The 21,546-nt window shown below is 36.8% G+C and overlaps 1 protein-coding gene across 15 annotated transcripts in view; it reads right to left on the reverse strand.

Moving 5' to 3' along the window:
* Window positions 1-4,628: 4,628 nt before the first annotated feature.
* NFIB (nuclear factor I B) overlaps window positions 4,629-21,546 on the reverse strand; it is a 170,001-nt gene continuing 153,083 nt past the window's right edge. For all 15 annotated transcript variants that reach the window (XM_030258968.4, XM_030258955.4, XM_030258954.4 and 12 more), the window contains one exon: window positions 4,629-11,230. In XM_030258968.4, the coding sequence (XP_030114828.1) occupies window positions 11,213-11,230 (18 nt within the window). In that variant the 3' untranslated portion in view covers window positions 4,629-11,212. The remainder of the gene's footprint in view (window positions 11,231-21,546) is intronic.

Genomic DNA, 21,546 nt, shown 5'->3' on the forward strand with positions numbered 1-21,546 from the left:
CTTTATGTAAGTGTTCCAAAGATCCCAAGATTTCTTAAGACCAAAGATTGAAAGCCACTAACCTAAAGGAATACGCTATCCACAGCAAATACTGTTGGAGCTTCCTATTGATACATCAGTCCAGGCTTGCCAGGACCCCATAGCTCTTGCTGCTGTCTCTTCCTAAGCAGAGAGATCCTGGCACATCACACTTGCCTTATAAAGGCACATCACACTTGTAAGTGTGATGCTAGCTTAGCATGCCCAGAAGGCACTAAGTAAAGAAACTTAGCAGGTGAACATATGATTGCAGCAATTTTTTTGCATGATCTGCTTACCTCACTTTCACATCCTCCAAAGTGCCTTAACTCAACAGTCCACATATTAATAATTCCAATTTGTGAAAGCTCTGAGTGTTAGAGGCATCATGTTATATTTAGTTAATTTTCTTATCACTGTGTATTTTATGAGTACTGTGGTGCTTGTCCTCCTCTCCTGTTCAAACTATAATAAACTAATATACATTAGATATTTTAGGTATTGGATACAAGTGAATTCCTCTACCACATTCCTTCAAAAGATGGGACTGAGGGTGGGAGGAGATCAAACCACCTGAAAAGAAGAAAAAAAAAAAAGGCAACAAAAGGAAGACCACCAAAACACCTCCAAGAAAAAACCCCAACCTTATCTTTGTATTCTTGTCTCCATGAAACAGAAAATACACTCAGCTTCTGATGGTTATCACAAATCAATGTTTTCTGCTCTGTGAAATAAATCCACAAGTAGCTGTGATATTTTTTCAGTGTACTTAAGCAGAAAACTACATTGAGGGAAATATTTCAATCTCAAATAATTTGAGAGAGAGGTGTTTTTCAACCAGAATAATGCCTGAAGAGTGTTTAAGTACTAAAGCCCCCACCTATCCTTGGGTGACCTCATTGCATTGTGTGGCATTTCAGCACTCTAACTGAGGGCACCATTTGTTTCTTGAAACATCAGCAATTATCTGATCAGAGAGTTTCTGAAAATTGAATAGGCAGCTGCTTACGATTGATATGGTTCCAGCTTCATGGTGCTGCAGAGCTTGATTTGTCAGTTATGTAGAGATATATCGTTTTACCCCTGCCCCAGCCCTTAGTGTATCAGCCTGTCTGCCCACATTAATGTGTGCTGGTTTTGGCAGCTGCAGAGCATCTAAATATAACCAATGGAGACAATTATTTTAGTAGTGACCATCATCTTAGCTGCAGAAACTATTATTCTGCTTTGAACATCTGCTTTCACCCTAAGGCACCCAGCTCAGGGGAAAAAATAAAAAGGTATACATATTAAGGCCTGGAAAAAATATATGTTCACCTTAATTAAGGTGCTCTGGCAGCAATATAGGTGTTTTTAATAAGACTTGTTAAATATCTATTGAGGGATTTCTATTGACTTCCAGTGGCATCAGTCAGTTTTTCCAGAGGAGAGATCCCACCCACGCCTCAATCCCTCTTTTTTTAAAGCAACAAGTTCTGTTTAGATACCACATAACAGCATGTGTAGACACCCACTGTTAGAGCATGTTGATATGAAAGACTAGTGGTTTCCTTATAGATCCCTTATATTGTTTTTATCTTAAGTTTCATATTTTTCAATGTCCTGTAACTCTTTTCATTTTATTCTTTGTCTGGAGAACATACTGATATGACAGAGTAAGAAAAGTGGACCAGGGTACAACATAATAGTGAATGTCATAAAAGGCAAATTTGAATGCTTGCTCAGCTCTTTAGAGCCCTCAGCAGCTCAGTCCATCAACACTTGTGGGAAATGGCATTAGTAATAGTGGCTGCTTTCATGTCAAGGACCTTAAATAAACTATTGGTGAACACTCTAAAGATGCATTTGCCAGGCAGAAGTAGGATGCCTCTTCTAATGAAGATCTTGGTTAGGTCCTGCTTGTGTCATCAAAGTCTGACAATGCCAACAGTTTTCTTTAGTTTGGACTCTGTTGTCAAATCTTAGTGGTCATAGTTCTACCATTTCTTGGGGTGACTTATATAACCTATCTATGAAACAATCCTGTGAAACAATCCTGTAGTTACCTTACCAGAAAGACTTTAGGCTGCAGCTCTCTTGAGTGGAGATGTAACAAAGTGCTTGAGAATCACCTGGATAGCAGCAATGTTCTTCCCTCCAGCAAATTGCAGACAAAATTTGGTTCAGTCCTGAGCATTCAATAACCTCCTTGTGTTCACAGACATTCCAGGATGTGACTCAGATACTGGCAGTTAAACACTCCTAAGGGTCCCCTAGCACTCAGGAGAACAGATCCAAAGAAACAGAATGTCAGTGGAGCATCCCCAAAAAAATGGATTCCCATGGGCCAAGGCTCACAAGTAAGATGCTAAGACAATGTTTGCTTTAACAATTACCCAAGAAATCATAAGCTGATTGACCAACAGTTTTACTGTACATATTTAGATCTTTAACCAGCATAGAAATTAAGACTCAAAAAGAAATTCAGATATAGTGAAGATTTCAGAACTTTATGTAACAAGTTTAACAAAAGTCTTTATGGTGGCACTGCACACTTCTACTTTGTTGCTCATGCATGTGTTTGGATCTGGTGTCAAGATTTATGTTATTTTTCAATTATAATTTTTATGCCCATGGGAAAATACACAAAAATAACACTGGACTTGGGAAAAAAATCCATTTCTTCTCAGAAGTCTTGTAAATGGGAAAGCAGAAATGCTTGAACTAGGAGTGTTCCTCTTGTTGTATGACATCAAAGTTGCAAGTCATGCTCTTTGCATTCTCTCCTTCCTGCTATTTTCATACTGGTGTTCTAGGACACTGTATTGTGTATCTTGAGCATGGCATTGCAGCCCTGGCTGTGGCACTGGCAGTCTCAGGCAGCTGCCATTCTCTTTCCAGCTATTTGCATCAGTGTCACCATAGAACTGGCATGCACAGAGTGGGGGATCAAAGTCATGAAGGATTGCTGCACACTTCATAAGTGGCATACTTTGCAGTGGGCTGAAGAGTGGCTGGAGAAGTAGGGCCATTTTTTATCAGAAAGGGGTGGCAGGGCTGAACTTAATTTTCTCTGGATTATTCAGAAAATTTTTCTGGTTTGGAGCTTTAAACATGAAACATGAGGGCCTTAATATAATCTTCAAATCATGGCCAAATGGCACCATTCATGAAACCCCAACAGGAAAAATAATTTGAATTTCCTAGATTTTCATGCCTGACAATTTGTTTTGGAAAGACACACTCACAGAAGGGCCTCTCACAGAAAAAATAGTGCATTTAATAAACAAATGGTCATTGTGCTAAAATATCAGTAGGAAAAAAATTTTTTAAAATTGTATTTTTTCACACTTCTGCTTGCAGCTGGATAAAGCTTATGGTCTAGAAAATGAAGAATACTTTTGTCTAAGTATATAGAGAGCTGTTTCACTTCACTGCGGGACAAAATTTGATTGTTTATATATAATCCAGTTTAAATGTTTACACTATTATCCCACCAGTATTTTGACCATATTCATGTTACTTGTAAACTGTTAGTACTGGTTTATGGAATCATACCAGTTTGAGAAAACCTTTTATTTCCAGAACATGAACTGAATGAAACATTCCATATGTACTTCTGATTCACACTTATGAAAAATAATTGTTTTGTAGACTTGAAAGATCTTGTCCCAACATAAAGATTTCTGGTTTCAGAAAGAATTTTAGGATGATTGGATCTTACCATTTTTATTCAACAAAAATTTAATCATGAAGATGGTTAAGAAATCAAATATTGACTTTCTGTCACAAATCAGTAACATTAAAACAAAACAGAGGTGTCCTGACCTTCTGCTATCATGCCTAATCTTATATCACAGGAAATGCAGTTCATATTGGTGCCTTTTTCTGGTCTCTAAAATCATGAGCCAGACACAATTAGGTAATAAAAATGCAGTTAGCTTTTTTGAAGGGTCCCCTCAGGTGCACAACACACTGAAGTATATGCCAAAAATATGTCGAAGATGCAGATGTGACATCGAGCAAATACAGTTTTATAAGTTTAGAAAATTAACATAATTGACAAGAATCCCCAGTTAAAAACACAGGTGTTGAGGCAATTTCCCCTTTAGGTTCTACCCTCTTCAGAAGCCTCCCTTCCTTGCTAGTAGTTTATGGGAGTGTGTCTCAACCTTGGTTCTCAGAAGAAGCAAGCTAGGATAGGGGCCTAGGAATGTAGTTTGTCTTTCTGTCAAACAGGATAGGAAACTACCAGCACAAATCGATATCGTTATACCATAATAAGCTACAGAGCTACAAATACGTGTAAAGAATATATAAAAGCAAAATCAGTTTGGCATCAAGATCACCTGTATAATTACTAGGGTTGGTTGAACATGATGAAAGCCAAATGTAAAATTTAAATTGAGCTGATGACCTGATTGCATCTCCTTTTGCTCTTGCTCTCCTCCTTTTTCAGTGTAAGTAAGTTAAGCCCAAATGTGTGCAAACAAATATGTTAAATCTAGACTAGGTATACGGAGAACTCCCCAAGTTGTGCCGTGCTATGAGGCTTCAAGGTTTAAGGCTTGTTTCTGAGATATTACCAATTATGACTCTAAAAGACAGAAAAGAAAACATATGGACAGGTCTGTAGCATAGCTCATTTTTATTGTTTAAACAGTTTTTGCATAGGAAATATATCCGCTTCCAGTAATTGACTGCAGTATGAGCAGCTGCTAGCAGTATAGGCTGGATATAACAGTAACAATCACATTAAGTCAAGCTTGATTTACACCAGTTTAAAACTTGTGGCAGTTGAGTTCATTTGTAACCTAAAAAAAAAAGTACCAGAAAGAACACTTTATCCTCCAACCAGGCACAATAAAAACCTTTGTTAACACTCAGGCTAAAATCAGGTCTGATGCCAGAGGGCCCTAATTCCAAAATTAAGTAACTGTACTGTAATGCATCCTACTAGTGAAGGTTCATTACACAAAGACTCCGCACGCACCTTCTTTTTAATTAAAATGTAACCTTCAGGATTTATGGCCTACAGTATGGGGAAAAATGCCAAAAGTTTTAAAATGGATCAACCCTGGTATGTAGCTAGCAAGCAATAACTGACTACTTGTCACCTACAGTTGTACTAAATGTATCTAAAGAAACACACAGCCCTAAAAAAGTTTTCTCAGTGAAATATCATTGAGATGGGGTGCCTCTTCCCAGATTACTAAAAGTTCTATATGATATAAGCACAAATTAACAGCTTGATGAAGACATAATCTAATGCAGCTCTTGACAAGCCTATGCCTGGGATTGAGGAACCTCTCACATTCTACAATGTTGTAGAGATTATTTTTGAAGAAAATGTTATCTGAAACATATTTACAACTGAACTCAACAGAGACTGTGAAATTGAACAGGCACTGCTCATTTGTTTGAGTTTTTTGGTAAACATTTTGCTGGTTTTGTTTCTTTCTCATTTTGCATCAACTTCTATCAGTCCATGCAACTTCAATGCCCTCAATGAAAAATGCATAATAAGCCATACTTCTTAAAAAACTTCCTTCTGCATATAGAGATACATTTGCCACATCAGTCCCTGTAGCACAGTTTTCAAAATCATTCTGTCAAAAATACAGTAATACAAAGACTGGCTTTAGTGTCACTAGCTCACACGGCTCTCCATTTATTCAGGCCACCTTTTGTTTTACTGTTACGGTTTCATGCAATGAAAGTATCAAAGGCTTATTCTATTCATGATGCTAGTGGCACTGAAGCCCTTTTCACAAATTCAACATACATCTGAATTGCAACACACAGATATTTCTAAAGAATACTAACTAGTGAACCCTTTTATCATAAAAAAAACCAAACAACTACTTACAACCATTGAAGAAAAAAATTGCAACAAAAAAAATGTAAAAATTGACCGTCTCCAACTTGTCCCCTTTACTATTGACAACGTGACCAACAGAGCTGTGGCATGGAAACAGTACAAAGAGTTGTCATGGCAATAAGTTTGGCTGATGCAAAGGTCATTGTGCAGGGTTAAAGGGCAAAATCAGTGGTCCATGTTATCCTCCAACTGCAGTGCTCCACCCCACCCACACAATTTTGAGGAATTAATAAAACTGGGGAAGGGAACTAGCAGAAAGTGCAAATAAGAAGGAGGTGGTTTTCGGCTCCTTCAGCATGGAGAACATTCAGCTTTGAGCCTTTCCTGTTTAACTCGATTAGCTGGCATGTGATTTTACTCTCTTTTTTTTTTTCTCCTAAAGTTTTATATAGAAACCCAATAAAAAAAATCCAGGAGCATACAGCTGGTTAACGTTAACAAAAGACCTCGACAGGATCATATAAACCATAAAGGATGTCACGCTTGGGGCCTTACTGCCAGCAACATTAGAGAGTTTTTTCCTTAAAAGTGAAAACTGTACACTGAATATGGGATAACTTTCTGCAGCCTTCATAATCTCACACAGTACATATAATTTAGGTTTAGGTACAGAACACACTCTGGTGTCACAGATGTCTTTGTGCAATCTCTTTCATTAAGTCCTTATGAAGCTACAAGTTGCAAATCCAAAATTCTGCTCCCTGAGGACACAGCTGTGTGAGACTTAAGTACTGTTTTAGCTCTCTGCCTATCCTGAATAGCTCTGTGAACCTAATCTTAAATACCATCATGTAACAATCACAAAAACTTTTGCTAAAGGCCATATATACTAATAAAAAAGACAGTGGTGCTTCCAACATTTTGAAATGCTCTGAAAACCAACTTTTCCAATACTAAATACAACAAAATAACCTTCATAAAATATAATTTTCTCCATTTACATTTTTAAAGGATTAGTAACCTATGCTTTTCAAGCACAGGAATATGCGAAATAACTCCTAACATGGACAGATTTTTATTTTTTTAATACATAAATTAAGAAACTGGAGAGTTTTAACCCAAGTCCAGTTTCTAAACAAAGAATATTCTTGTTTAAAAATGGAAATTCATTTCCATTATAATTGTTAAAAGTTAGCTTTACAAACAAGGGTATTTTAATTAAAAAAAAATTCTTAACAAAACTATACAGTGTAAAAATTACTGTCTACAAGGTAGGTGGTTTAGTCAGAAGATCATCCTTTCTTCTTGCTACTTGCAGCTTCACAAATTCATTCACATATTTTCAATGGAGCTGCCCACCTGAACATCACCCCACAACTATATTGCTATAATTAATATTTTTGCCATGTCTTTATGTACAGTCTCCTTCACTGCCTTTTTTTTCCTTAATCAAGCCTCAAGCGTTCATGTCACTCCAGGGGAAACACACTTCAGTGGCACAGCCATGAGGCCAGGGCTGCAAAGCAACTTAATAAAGGCAGAACAGTGCACATAGAACGGGGTGGCTCAATTTAGTCAGAATACACTTCCTGGTGAAGGAGGAGGCCAGAGACTGGATTTGAGTTCTCAATCTTATCTTAATCTTTTGACTGTTGGGCTTAAAAAAAAAAGAACCAAAAAAATCCAACCTAAAACCAAGCATACAGTAAATGAAAAGTTCATTATCTTCCAAGCAGGCATTTCTATTAAAGAGGCAGGTGACAAAAACCCACAGCTGCTGAATAACCCAGTTTAAATGAGTTAATTCTCTAAAAAAGTGCATCTTTTAGCTCAGATTTCTTTCATACAGGAGGCCAGATTAAAAAAAAAAAAATATATATATATAAGCTCTGTTAAGGGCATCTATATCCCTATGAAAGACAATCACCATTCTGGAAATTTCATGTTGAAGCCTGAACTTGTTCCAGTTTTGTCCCAACGTGGTATTAAAAGCTTTCAGGGAACACCTTGTTAATGGAACTAATCAAGGACATGCCCCCAGCACAACTCTGCTTCCAGACTGCTCTGTGTCATGATATATGTAAAGGACAGCACATATTTTGTTTTACTAGGCCAAAGCCTGAGGTGCACTGTGCTTGGGTCTAGCAGACTTTGCCGTGTGCTTAGCAAACAAATTGACTTACTGGAGGGTTCTAAAAAAGAACCAAAGACCCCGTTTCTTTTTGTGTCTGTGTCTTATCTTTCTCTTTTTTTTTTTCCAGTTTAGCTAAATCTCAAAGGTTTATTTTCCTACAATTCCCATCTCTGTAGCCATTCAAGCCCTGCCTACACACTCTCTCCTCCTGGAGGCAGGGGGATGTGCCATCACTACTGCTCTTACAGCCCTTCAGCTGGAGCCAGAAGGGACTGACAGTGGAATGCCCCTGACCAGGGCTCATTGGGGTAGCTGCTGCTGGATCTGTGCCTCTGGGACTGCTCCAGGGTAGGAAAACCTCCAAAACGCAGAGACAACTGTAAAGGGATGAATTTTCCATCCACATGACTATATGTGCCTCTGCTTTTACCCTAGTTTTAAAGAAAACTTCACCCTGCGTTGAGCCATGCATTTCAAAGGTCCCTGTCTGAAAGGGATCACCAGCAATAGGTCCATTACTGGTCTGCAAAATGGGATTTTGCTGGAAACACACTTTTATTACCACCATGGTCTAATTCCTTGCGTAAAGAAACTCCTCCTCCACTACCCCCCAGAGGTCTCCATCTGATCTCTATGAGAAGACTGCAAACTTCTGACATAGCCCAACCAAGCTGAAAATTGTAATTCAAATGCTGAATTAAGAAACTTGGAGGGGTGAGAGGGGAATGGACTATGAAAGAACTTATGTATAGGAAAAAAGCCAAGCAGAATAAGGAGGGCAAATTCTCAGCTTGAACAGCCCCAGAGTCCATTGGAGTCAGTGGAATTACGCCAGAAAAGATTTTGGCCCTGCACTTACATTTCCTAGACAAAGTAAATGTCTTTGTCATTCTGAGCTAAAAACATTTTCTAACATGAACACTTCAGGATGCATTATCTTTGCCAGAATGGAAAAGGCTTCATCTCACTGTGGGTCTTGACCTCTTTCTCTGTATGTCTCTCTTTCTCATGAAAAAAACCTTGAAGTAAAACAATTTCCTCAAGTCAAGTCTGCCTCCAACAGAATTCATTACTTATTTTTTAAATCCGGAAATGATTTCAGCTTGCACCCCAGGTGGGAAGTTAAAAAGAGGGAACCTGTTTGAAAGTTTGTCACAGTAGGCAGAACAGTTGCTTTGCAGCCCTTGCCTGGCTAAGGGTGCACTGCTTCACAGCTACACTGTAAAGTGTTAAAAATCCTCCCCCCCCACCCCAGAATATATATATATGTATGTATAAAAAAAAATCCCCTGTCCACCTCTCAGTACAGAAAAGGACCTCATCACACTGCAAAAATAGCAGTACCCACTTTGGTCAATTAAAACAAACAAAAAAAGCATACATTATTTTTTTTTAAATCTGTGTACTTACCTATAATAACCAATACAGCTAAAAGCACTACCTACATAGGCAAAACTTGGTATTGCATAATTCGTATAAATTTGTATCCCCTCCCCCCAATATTAATTGGAAGATGAAAAACATGAAAGGTTAATAGAAAAAACACCAAAATACTGAAAATATTGCTGGTCGATTACAATTCTTAAGCGGCAACTATACACAGCCATGATATGCTCTATAAATGTGAGATAAATGTATAACTGTCTAAAAAATCCATGATGTCACACATTTTTCGCATCTGGAGTACAAAATATTTTGTCATAAAAATGGTAAAGATTTAAAATTATAATAAATGCAGCAAAACAAGTGTAGTGATGTCAATTTTTTTTGTAGTTTTTTTTCTTTTTTTCTTTTTTTCCATTTTTTAGATTTCAAGGCAAGGCACGTAATGTGGACATTATATCTTCGTGCAAATTAGGATTACTGGAAAGAGTATTTTAAATTTTTAAAGAGACAGAGAGGCAAAATGTCTGCCCATGCACATTATATTTCTGTCGATATGTGAAAATTGTTGAACAAGGCTAACTTCTGAAAGCACCATGCAAGTTTACAGCACCCTGTAATTAGACTTACATTAAGAGTGCATTATTTAAATACAACATATCCCCATCCTGGTATTACCAGTTTGTAAACGGTAAGCTTTGCCCTTGTGACATGGATTTGCCTATGTCTTTGTCTCTATGATGTAGATTTTACAGAAACATGTAAACCCTATGGGTTCTTGATGCAACAAGTAACTTTAAATAAATAATCCTACCCCTCTGTGGAGGCAGCAGCTAAACCAACATAAGTGCTGTGTTTCCATTGATTTCTTATTCTCAAGGACATGATTTGTCTTGACTTAATGCCTTTTAATGCCCTCAAAAACTGAGGGGAAAAATAAGTTTGTTCAAAGTAATTTTTTATTTTTATTTTTAATCCCCTCAGTTTAGAGTCCAAGGGCTGAAGGACTTATAGTGATGACCTCTTAGATATGATTTTTAAATTGCACTTGCCTCTGTAAGTGTTTCTTTACTGGGGAAAGAATGTCTTTTTTTTCCTTTTCTTTTTTTACTGTTGCATGAGAAGATAACACTTTTACCTGCGTAGAGGCATTGCTTCCATAGAGCCTGTGTGTTCATACTGATTGAAAATTTCAAACTGCATAACACACTAGAAGAAGGCTGAATTAAGGGCCAAAGTTTAATAAATCCATACTGATAACTAAAGGCTACAGAGCTTATTTTTAAAACATTTAGAAATCAGACTATTGAGAAAATGGCTGGCTCACGGCCCATGTCCTCCTGCAGCTCTGCTGTCACTGCCTAGCCTTTGTTTTGTGAGATAACCAGGAATAGTGATCTCATGCGTAAACAACAAGAATACTAAACCAACAGAACTAGCTTATCATGCAAATATTAAGGCATCTAGAAAGTCAGTTAAAATATATTGTCAGAGACAGAACATCTATTTCCCAGCGGACTTCATATAACAAAGGCTACTTAGGAGGAGCTGCATTCTACTCATCAGTGAAATATCATCGACCCTTTGTATATCATTTCAGTTTCAACCATACGAGAATTAGTGATTGTAAGAGCTGCAATTGCTGGTCTATTTTTGTTCTTCTTTCTTCAGATTCTTTTCTCATACTGTCTTCTTTTCCTTTTCCTTTTTCCTTTTTTCTTTTTTTTTTTTATTTTTTTTATTTTGCTTTTAATCTTTTTTTCCCTCAGTTGCTTGTTTCTGCTTGAAGGAAGGGTTCTCCAATTATGTTCAAACCATAATTTGGGACATTTGTCGGCAGGATCGGTGTCCTATTTGATACTTGGAAAGGAGCCAAGCTAGCCCAGGTACCAGGACTGTTGAAAAGGGGAAAGAGACAAGAAGGGAAAGAGAGAGAAAAAAAAAAAAAAACATAAATTAAACATGTTTACAATAATTTGAATCATGGTCCAGCTAATATTCATTAATAGTAGCACTACTTAAGATACAGCTGGAAAAAAAATTGTGAATGTAACTTGAGATTCTACTTCCTAGATTTCTTTGTGAAAATATGAGTTGTTTGAGAGAAAGAGAATTGTGTTGAACTCAGTAGCAAGCTGTATGACTCCTGAGTTACACTAAGTGGTCTGTTTGTTTAGGAAAACCCCCAAAAATGTCAGAACCAAATATACAGAGCAGACACAACTAAACCATACAAATGACACTATATAGTGTAATCGATATCATTTTTAAGAGCTAGTGAAATATACCACAGGGTACAAATGTTCTTTTTTCAAGAATACAGCATAAAGATTCAATGGTTCAGCATCCTGTGAGATTTTCTCCACTCTTATAACACAACAATTTATCTTGTCACCATCCCAAGATGGGCCTCTGAGATGTACGTTTGCCCATAAGAACAGAGGATTTTTATGCTCAAAAAACATGCTTTAAAAAAAAAAATTCCCTAAGAATGTTAGTCTCAGAAACACCAGTTAACACAAGATCCAATCATCTAAACACTTGCAGCCAAGGGTAGCCGTGAGTAACAGCGAGTGCCGTATTTTTTTCAACAAGTCTCTAAGAAAGAAAATATTTTCAAGGACAACTCAGTGACTAGGAACTTAAGTCATCATAAGCTCCTCTGTCACTAAGGAGCTGAAGTCCCAATGGCATTCACACGATCCCCAGGCACCAATCAGTAGTACTTGCAAGATTCATATCTGGTGTTCAGTACCCAGTAGCCTGAGTGGCCCTTTCCTTATATCTGGTTCTGGCAACCCAGAAGTCCAAACAAAACCATCCTAAGCTATTTGATTCTAGGACTTCAGAGAAAGTTTTGTCACATTTATTCAGAAGAAAAACAGCATAATTATGTCTGCATCACTGCCAAAGAGCTAATACCAGCACTGGATATATAGCATACAAATACACCCTTCCTCTGCATTTCCCTGTATTGAGCTTTTCCAGTGTTTATCACAAACATAAATCCTTACTTGGAATTATATTCTGGGATTAGGTTAATGAGCTTCCTGATAGCACATCTGAAGCCCTTCAACATGTGTATTGTGGAGGCAAAAAGTTTTCTTCTCTCTGCAACTTTTGGCCGATTTCTTCACAGCTCTCTCCCTGGACAAGCAGATGTTCTTTTGTGGCATCAGGTATAAAGAGGAAAATTGACCTTTTTTTTAACTATTTCAAATGCTCATGACATGATTACATTTCATTTAGCAGCCTGTTGTGATCATTTATATTGCTGAAAATATATTTTGTGAATTCCAGGGGACATGTTTCTCAGGTCTTTCATGTTAAAAAAAAATACAACTTCTGTCATTCACTTCTATTGAAAAATACTTAACTCTCTAAACTTGCTAATTTACTATTTTAACTCCTAGCAATTTCAGGTGCTATGTTTTACACACACAAAGAAAGTAGAAATAGTTCCTGACCTGCTTGTCTCAATAACGGCCATATTCCCAAAGGAGAAAGATTAATCTTATTTCATTAAGAAAATACAATAAATATTAATATTTTAAAGTTTTCAATATCTGAAGTACAAATACTTTCCTATAAGGCTGTTGTTTTTTGGGTTTTTTTTCTTCAATAGAGTATATTCCTGAAGGACACCTAAAAATTTGCAGGGTCTTATCCTTTTCAGAACCTTTTTTTTTTAAATTGCTGTTTTCAAAAATTGAAGATCAGCTAATATGTTTAATTTTGTATTGTTGTTTTAATTCTATTGACTATTACAAAAATCTGCTATTGGAGGAAAATAAAAACCCTTTTGAAATTTAAAAGTCACAGTTACACCACAAATCTTGAAGCACTCACGAAAACTTAAATCATGTTATGCATGAAAGACTTTTCCAAGATGATATAATGAAAAGAATATGTTCCGAAAAGAAAAAAAAATTCAGTACCAGAATTTAATTTAAGTGGCTTAATTGTTTCAATTGATTCTTCATCTTACTTCACAATTTGTTTTAAAATGCATTTTTTGTTCCTTCCTCTTTGGATTCCAGTGATGTTAAGATGTAAATTCTGAAATAATGGACACAAAGCAAATTGCTTCCAAGCATATGGAATTATAAAAATCAAAACTAGTAATAAAGTAAAAAAGAGCCAAGCAGATTTGTTTGTTTAGGATCAGTCTGAATATATGTTTTACAATGCATAGTTCTTTGCTGTCCTGTTACATGGGATTTACAATGTTTAGGGACTTCAACAAAATACAGCACTACCTCAAAGAATATAAATATTGTTTGAAGTCAACACTCTATTTTAAAAATTTCTGTGAAAAGGCTGAACACACAGCCTCCAGGTTATCTTTCTGAAGATTTATAGTGCATTTCAATGACAGTTTAGAATTTTTGCTTTGTTTTAAAGTTGCCAGCCTTCTAGTGACTACAGTGGGTGAAGGAAATAAGTCAGTGCTGAACAAAAGCAAATTACTGTTTGCAGCGAAATTTGTATCTGATACTAAAATACCAGGCAGACATCTTGATTTTAATGGAAACTGTTCAATAAAAATAAGTTGTAGCAAGTTCCTAATATGGCTGTTGTTGCCATATGACCTACCAGTTCAATATAAGTGTTTATTCAAGCCTCCCACCTTGTATTATGACCATGACAAAATTCAGACTGCAAGAAATTTGTGAGTACTACTTATGAATCCTGAGGGAGTAATACATCTCCCATGTTAACACTGTGTATATCCCACAGGGGTTTCAAAGCCCCTTGTGTCAAAGCTCATGCCAAGCCTTCTGCCAGAGATGATGGTGCAGGCAGCTTTATCTTGGGCCACCCCAGTCCAGGTACCACCATCAGGGGCTTACTGCAGACAAAGGTAGAAAACTGAATGAAAGCTATTGAGAGAAACAGCTCTAGTCACAGCACAGAGCTCTTAGAAGAGCTGTAACACAACTGTGATTGACCAAACACACAACACAGGCTTTGCTAAGCTACATGGATGTGGCTGTCTATCCAATATTCCCATAACCTCCCTTTACATTTATGGCAAATTTAGTTGGACTTTCAGCTACCCTATGAGCCACACTTTGCTTTGTAGCTCCCCTGTACTTCCTCCATTATGAAGCCAAGCAAGACCAACTCCCCAGAAGGGCAAAGTCTCCCTGTTAGCCTTCTCCAGCCTACTTGGAAAGGGCCTCTCTGAGTATTGCAGAGCTTAGCTTCTGCCATGGAAACCATTGTCAGGGCTTTTTCTGCAGAACATCCTAGCAGGAATGACAGTTACTTCTGGCTGCAAAGCAAACTCCATCTGGGTGTCCACATGATCAGGAAATGGGGGAACACCTTTCCCTTCACCATACCATCCAGCAGTTGGTGTGAGTCCCAGTTAAAATTCAGCAGGTGGTTTCACAAAACCAGATGTAATACTCTGCCTTTGTCCACTAATTGCCTCAACCAGGGAAGCCAAAATTCTTTCCATTGTCCAGAACACAGTCAAGGTGGTTGTCCCTGCAGAAGTTAATAGAATGCCCGCATGGCTTCTCCTTCAGATTAAAAAATCTTTGCACTTTGTGAGTGAAATAAAGCAGGTCTACCCCACACTCCAGCTTACTACTCCTGAGGAAATATGTTATCCATTTGTTGACAGAAGTTATAATATAAATGCCTTTCCACTGAAACATGAAGTGAGAGCTAAAAAAAACCTGATCAAGGATAAGTTTTGAAGAAAATTACATGAGAAGAAGCATGAGAGTCTGTTGTGAGATTCGGATCCATTATTGTTGCAGGACCATCTTCCTGAAGCATCACACTTTTAAGTGATTTCACTACGGCTAGCAGCTTTCTCTTCACCATAGCTAGAATATCAAATATGTGATACAGTCAACAGTTCTCTCTCTATTCACAGGAAGTATAATGTATTTATCTGTTCAAATGCAATAAAACAGCAAAGGAAAAGACTTCAAGCATCCTACAGGGTTAACATTCTCCATTACACTTTCCATTACAGTTTCCAGATGTTAATTCAATCAAGATTTCTGCAATGATCTACTCTTAAAGATAATAATTGCTGTTTCAAGAACCTCTGATTAAAATATTACTGGAATGGACCACAAGTATTGCTTATATATATATATACAGTTCACTTCAGAGGTTATAATAACAAAAATGGCATAATATTGTTAAACAATTAACTAAGCGCAATAAAAAATAAATCTAATCTGACCTGAATAAATGTGGAGGTCTTTCATAGTCTTATTTTCCATCAGTTACTACCTCCTTTCTTTTACAGTTTCAGAAGTCTGTAAGGGTATTTACTGTTCCGAAAGTACATCCAAAGCAGTATTTCCTTCTTGTAGCTTTACTATCATGTACATGAACTCACTGGCCTACAGAAGGTAGAGCAGAGTCTGAAAAGTCAGTCTTTGGATGGAAAAGGTAGAAATACCTTTCAGTCAATGTGGAGTGAAGTGACAGTATTAAACCACCAAGCAATGAACTTCTATCTCTCTAGTAAGTGCTTGCCCACAAAAATACAGGGAGATTTACCATTTAAAATTACATTTAACAGAACTTTGGAAATGCAATTTTGCTACTCTCACTGTCCTGGCTAAATTTCCACTCATGCTTTTCTGCTAAAAGAATAACCACCCTTCCAATATCTACTTACTGGGGTATTCTGCTGGTATACTGCTACCATTCTGAATTGGCATCCATTGGTAAACAGCTGCCATATTTCACCTTCAAGTTGAGTACTTGTTTCAAGAGATGTATGAAGTGTATCTCAGGTTAGTTTAGGATGACTTTTGCAGTTAGCAGGCACATATCACCCATGTAGCAGACAGACGAGTTAAAGACCTACTAATTTATGTCCACAGGAGGGAAAAGGAAAATCTCCTCTAAGAATACTATTTATTCTATTCCTTGCAGACTTCTTTATGTGGCAGTGCAATACAAAAAGGTACATAAAGATGGGGAAGAGGCTATAGAACCCATTACTAACAAAAAATACCCACAACAGTGGGAGTGCCCAGAGAAATCATCCATGCCCATGCTGTGTTTTGGACCATTAATGTATAAGAATTTGTTGCAGAAACAGGGCTAACAGAAGATTTCAAACAGGCACTTGCACAAAGGAGACTCTGGCCAAGTCAAGCCAAATCATGAAGAACTTGTGCTTGGTTATCAGAGTCCACTGGGGTGCCCATGAAAAACTGATTCTTAACTTTAGACACGTGGACTACCTTTTTCTTTTCCCAAATATTACTATTTTCACTTCAAACCATTAGAATTTTTACCTTAGCACTTTAAAAAATATAACTACTAGTTTATTGAATTAGCATGACTAAATAATAATAGAGACTGTCCTAACTGTACCAAACAAGCAAACAAAATAAACCCCAAACAAATCAGTTATACTGATTCAAGAGAAACAATTGGAGGTAAGAGGATAAGGAAGTAGAAAGCTGGAGTAACCAAGGGGTTAAAGATACAGTTTACACTTGGGAGTTCTCTATAATATGCTCCTCCTTCCCTAACAGCTGCCAAAAATCATCTGACAGGAAACATAAGATTAAGTTTGTCCCACCTAAATGAACAAAGAGATCTCAGAACAGGCAACCAGTTTACTGCAGAGTAAGAACCTTTCTAATTCTGCTGGAATCTGCAGTGCTGCTCAGAAATTATTACTGAAGTTGTTATCTTTATTTTAACATCTTGCTTCTAGATCAACTCATTCATTTTGGTCACACAGAAGCTCTTGTTGCTTCTCCCATAAAGTTTAACTTAAAGGTCCAAACATAATCATGTGGAAAATGGACATTATTGATTCCTATGGTCCATTGTTCCCCCTTTCTAAGTCCCTGAAGTTCAAGTTCAATCTGGAATTACATCATGTCTGGTTTCTCCTGGTTACCAGACGGCTTGAGACGTGACCACAGCTACAGAAAAAACAAACAGCCTTCTTCACGCTTCGGCTCCCCTATCAATTCAAACATAAACTTTTTTTCTTTCTCTCAAGTATGCTTCAAGTATGGAGCATGGTTAATTTAGAGATTAAGTTCCAAATTAGATTATCTAATGGCATCTTAATGGATTGCTGACCCATTTCCTGTGGGATGGCAGCATGCAAGTCTGGCTTGAATACAACTAATTTCTTAGGAAGTGTTCAGAAGATATTTGCCTGGATGGGGAGGAAACAATGTTCTGCACATCATTCTGCATTACAGAGCTGTGCAAAACTATTAGAATTAGTAATTTAAATTGATAAAAATATGAAATCATTAGATTTTCTCTCTGTGAATATTTTTGCACTCAGGAAGCTTCAGCCTCTTTGTTCTTAAATTGTAATGAAATGGTACTTTTATTCCAAACCATTGCTGGGGATAGGAATGAGGCAGGGACATAGGTCAGAGTGTATTAGCTACTTATCTAACAGGTATCTATGTTTGCCAAAATGTGCTTCCACAGACATGCTTCTGGCTTTGTAATTTTAGCTATATATTTTCTCAATACCAAATATGTACAAGATATTGTGCAACAAAAGCAATATGCACCCATTCTCAATTCCCCTCTGACTTCTCTCTCTGATAAATCAGATTATCCCATTTGATTGCCTTATCAGCACTGTTAGCATAAACACATAGTGGTGCGGGGAAGGTGGGGAGTGGGAGGAGGAGGAATGATGCTTGAAATGCTGCCACCCCACAGCTACAGCTGAGAAAGAAATTCAGCACTCTGAGAACAGTGCTCTCCTCAGCATCTCCACGAATGAGCCAGCTGTTGTACTACGCTGATATGTCAAGATAACAGAATGAAAGCATGAAATTCTAGCCCAGTCCATTTGCCCAGATAGCGTAAATGTACTGTTAAACAGTTAATGCAGAATGATTGTTAAAAGAATTAATATAAATAAAAATACATTTGTCAATAGCCGAATTGAAATGTACACTTTGGCAATGAAAAGTTGCTAACAGTCTGTGGAAGACTTACAAATACTCCACATGGTCTAGGAGGGACCTGTCATGCCAGCTTTTATGAGTATTTATACTGGAAATACCATCAGTGGTGTAATGAGTGCCTTACATTTATGCTACTGGCCTCACACACAGACACACACACACACACACACACACACACACACACACACACACAGACACAGAGACACACACACACACACACAATTTTTGTCACTCTCACTTGTTTCTTAAATGTACTTTTTGCATACACTCTTGCCCTCGTGTAGTGACTGAGACTGTATTTTTCTACATGAGCCTTACAGATTTTCACAGCTTTCCCTTGCCTGCTGTCTCTAGGAAAACAGAACTGCCATTATCCAAAACATAAGGACTTGGGAATTTTTAATGGTTTTGAGTATCGTCTTCACATATATATGTTATATTTAAAAACCCATCCAAAAAATTACCTAAATGACCATAAAAGTACTAGAGAGCTTATTTATTTATTGATGTGTTTAAATGGTGTTCAAAATTCAGCAGACACAAAAAATTACATTTATAAATAAATATAAAAAGTCATATAATTGCAAAATATGTACCCTAAATGTTCTAAGCAAGCAATGAAAAAATCAAACCAAGACAAACAAAAGCTGTAGATGGTTTGGTATGAGGAGCAAAGTAAAAATTACTACTTCTAAATACTTAATCAAAAAAGTGGGATGGGTTTTTTTTTCCATTTTATTTTGGGTTTTATAGGATGCTTACTGAATGTTTAATATAAGTATTTCCTTTAAAGATACTAGAATGTTTAAATCAGCTACACAGAGTATTAATCTATTTTTTGTTATCATTTTTCACTGCAAGTTTTCTGGTTTTGTAGAAAATGATGTATCAGTGATCTAAGGTTTTTTGGCTTGTTGGTCCTTTTTTGTTTAGTGTTATTCATATTCTCTTTTTTTCTGCAAATTTCAGCATTTGCATGCAGACCACTACTGTCTTATACCTGAATTTTTAAATGCCAACAGATACATAATTTTCTAAGGAAATGAAGCAAAACAAAAAAAAAAATTGAAATCTATGTATTGTACCTACCATGAGGTGGGACAGACAATTATTAATAAGACAAAGACACGCAGAAATAACAGAAGGTTTTTGTCATTCACTTTCCCCAAACTTCCACGGTGTGGCTCACCAACAATGCTCGATGACAAAGCTTTCAACCTGACCATATCTGCTACCTAGTATCTGTAGAGACAGGGCAGCTAGCACTGAGGGACTGCCAACTTTTTCACTTGTCTGAGGTCAATAACCCTTCTGAAAAATCAGTACACTTAACCACAAAAGCCTGATGTAAAAGGTAAGGTTGAGTACAATCAAACTGACCTCTGCAGATTTAAGGATAATCAAGCATATATCAAGCACATAATCAAGCATTTATCAAACCATTTGGAGTTGCAGAAAATTGTTTGGATTGGGACATATTTCTTTGCCAACATGTGACAATTACTTTTGCATCAAATTCTTGGTTTTTAACATTAGTTTTAGTGTTAGAAAGGCTCACTGCTCCTTAGCCTGTGCAGATATAATTTCTCTTCTTAGGTCCTCATTTCTGTGGGATTTGAAGAATGCCATATTTAAAAACCCAACAACTAAAAGCAATCTGCTTAGACAAAACTGTTTATTTCCTTGTCCTTCTAGGCTGTACATAATCCAAGAACAAGTGGCATAACCTGGGCCTCTAAGGAAATACCCATAGTAGAATGTGTACCCAAGCTCTTCTGGCAGTGCTTGTGTTTGTTGGTAGGGCCACAGTGGCAGGCAGCGTTCTGGGAGTGGTCTGCAAAGCAGTGTGGTCTGTAATAGTGAATGAATTGTGGAGCAGGCCTTCATTCACCACTAAAGTTCTCTTGATCATCGCACAGAAATGTTTTCCCCCTCTTTTCCTTTCTTTTCACAATTTATGCCTAGGGTGTTGTATGATGGTACTGAAAAACAGAATTCACCAAACACTAGGCCAGTGCTTCTATCAGTATAAGGGCAGTGCTTTAAGGGGTGCTCAAGTGACAAATGATTAAATCTGTGTGAGGATGTTCCTAGATAGGTTGGTGTGATGTCATTTTCTAATGCCTGTCAATGCCCTGAAAAATGTCACTCTGTAGTGGGAAAATATATCATCCCCTCTGTGCTATAAAAGCTCAGTTTGGATTCACTCCTGGCAGTACATCGAAAACTCTGGCAATTACTGCATGATGGGGATTTGTAATGTGAATCACAGCCCTTGAGGAGATGAGGTGAATCCATTAGCTAATTTTCCATTGTACTCTCTAATATGTAAGGAAAGAAATGACAAGGCCTTATTTTACCACCACAATTCTTCCATATATAAAACATTGTTTCATAAAAATTATAAAATAAAAAAAGGGAAAAAAAAAAAAGAAATTAAACTTCAGATTTGTAAATGGCACAAATTTTCAAATTCAGTAATTTCCCTTCCAAGCTTATACTCAAAAGTCCCAAAACTTCTAGTAATCCATAGCACTATCAGTACAATGCATCAAAAGGAAATTTGTATATAGTACATATAAATTACACTCACACACATACTTACACTAGCTATTCACAAAAACATATATTTTCATTAAAAAATTTCATTTTCAATTTTCAGAAATTTATATAAAATATTTTAAATTATTTCATGAGTGAGTGTCTAATGCTTCATCTGATAGACTCCCAACCTACAAGATTTACATGGACAACCCTCATTGAGTTTTAAGTGCTGCAGATAATCCTGTGCACGACAAAGATGAAAACTGAAGTATCAAAATTATGTTGATTAGTTTATCTGCCTATTTAGATTAACATACAACCTCTGTTGTTACCATAATCCACTTTATACCAAGAGATGTAAAATCTAATAAATTAATAATATATCAAATGTTAATGGAGTTTATTGTTTGGTTTATTTGGTGGGGGGGAGGAAAGGGTGGGATCATAGCAAAATAAACACTTTTTTTGTAAATCGTTCCTAATTTTTCCATTATCTAGTTGAAAAATAAGATGGTTTATATCTTACCTTCACATATATTTTAATGACCTAAAACTACACCAGCCAATTGGTAAGAAATGTCTCTATGAATAATATAGTTATTCTTTACCCAAAACCAACCATCACCTCAGCAATTTATTATTATACTCATCTATACCCCTAACAGCACTGTTTTCTTTATGTTAACCAATCAGGTCCCAAAAATATGAGAGCAATGACATAT

This window comes from Taeniopygia guttata, chromosome Z, assembly GCF_048771995.1.
Source record: "Taeniopygia guttata chromosome Z, bTaeGut7.mat, whole genome shotgun sequence".
Classification (NCBI taxonomy): Eukaryota; Metazoa; Chordata; class Aves; order Passeriformes; family Estrildidae; genus Taeniopygia; species Taeniopygia guttata.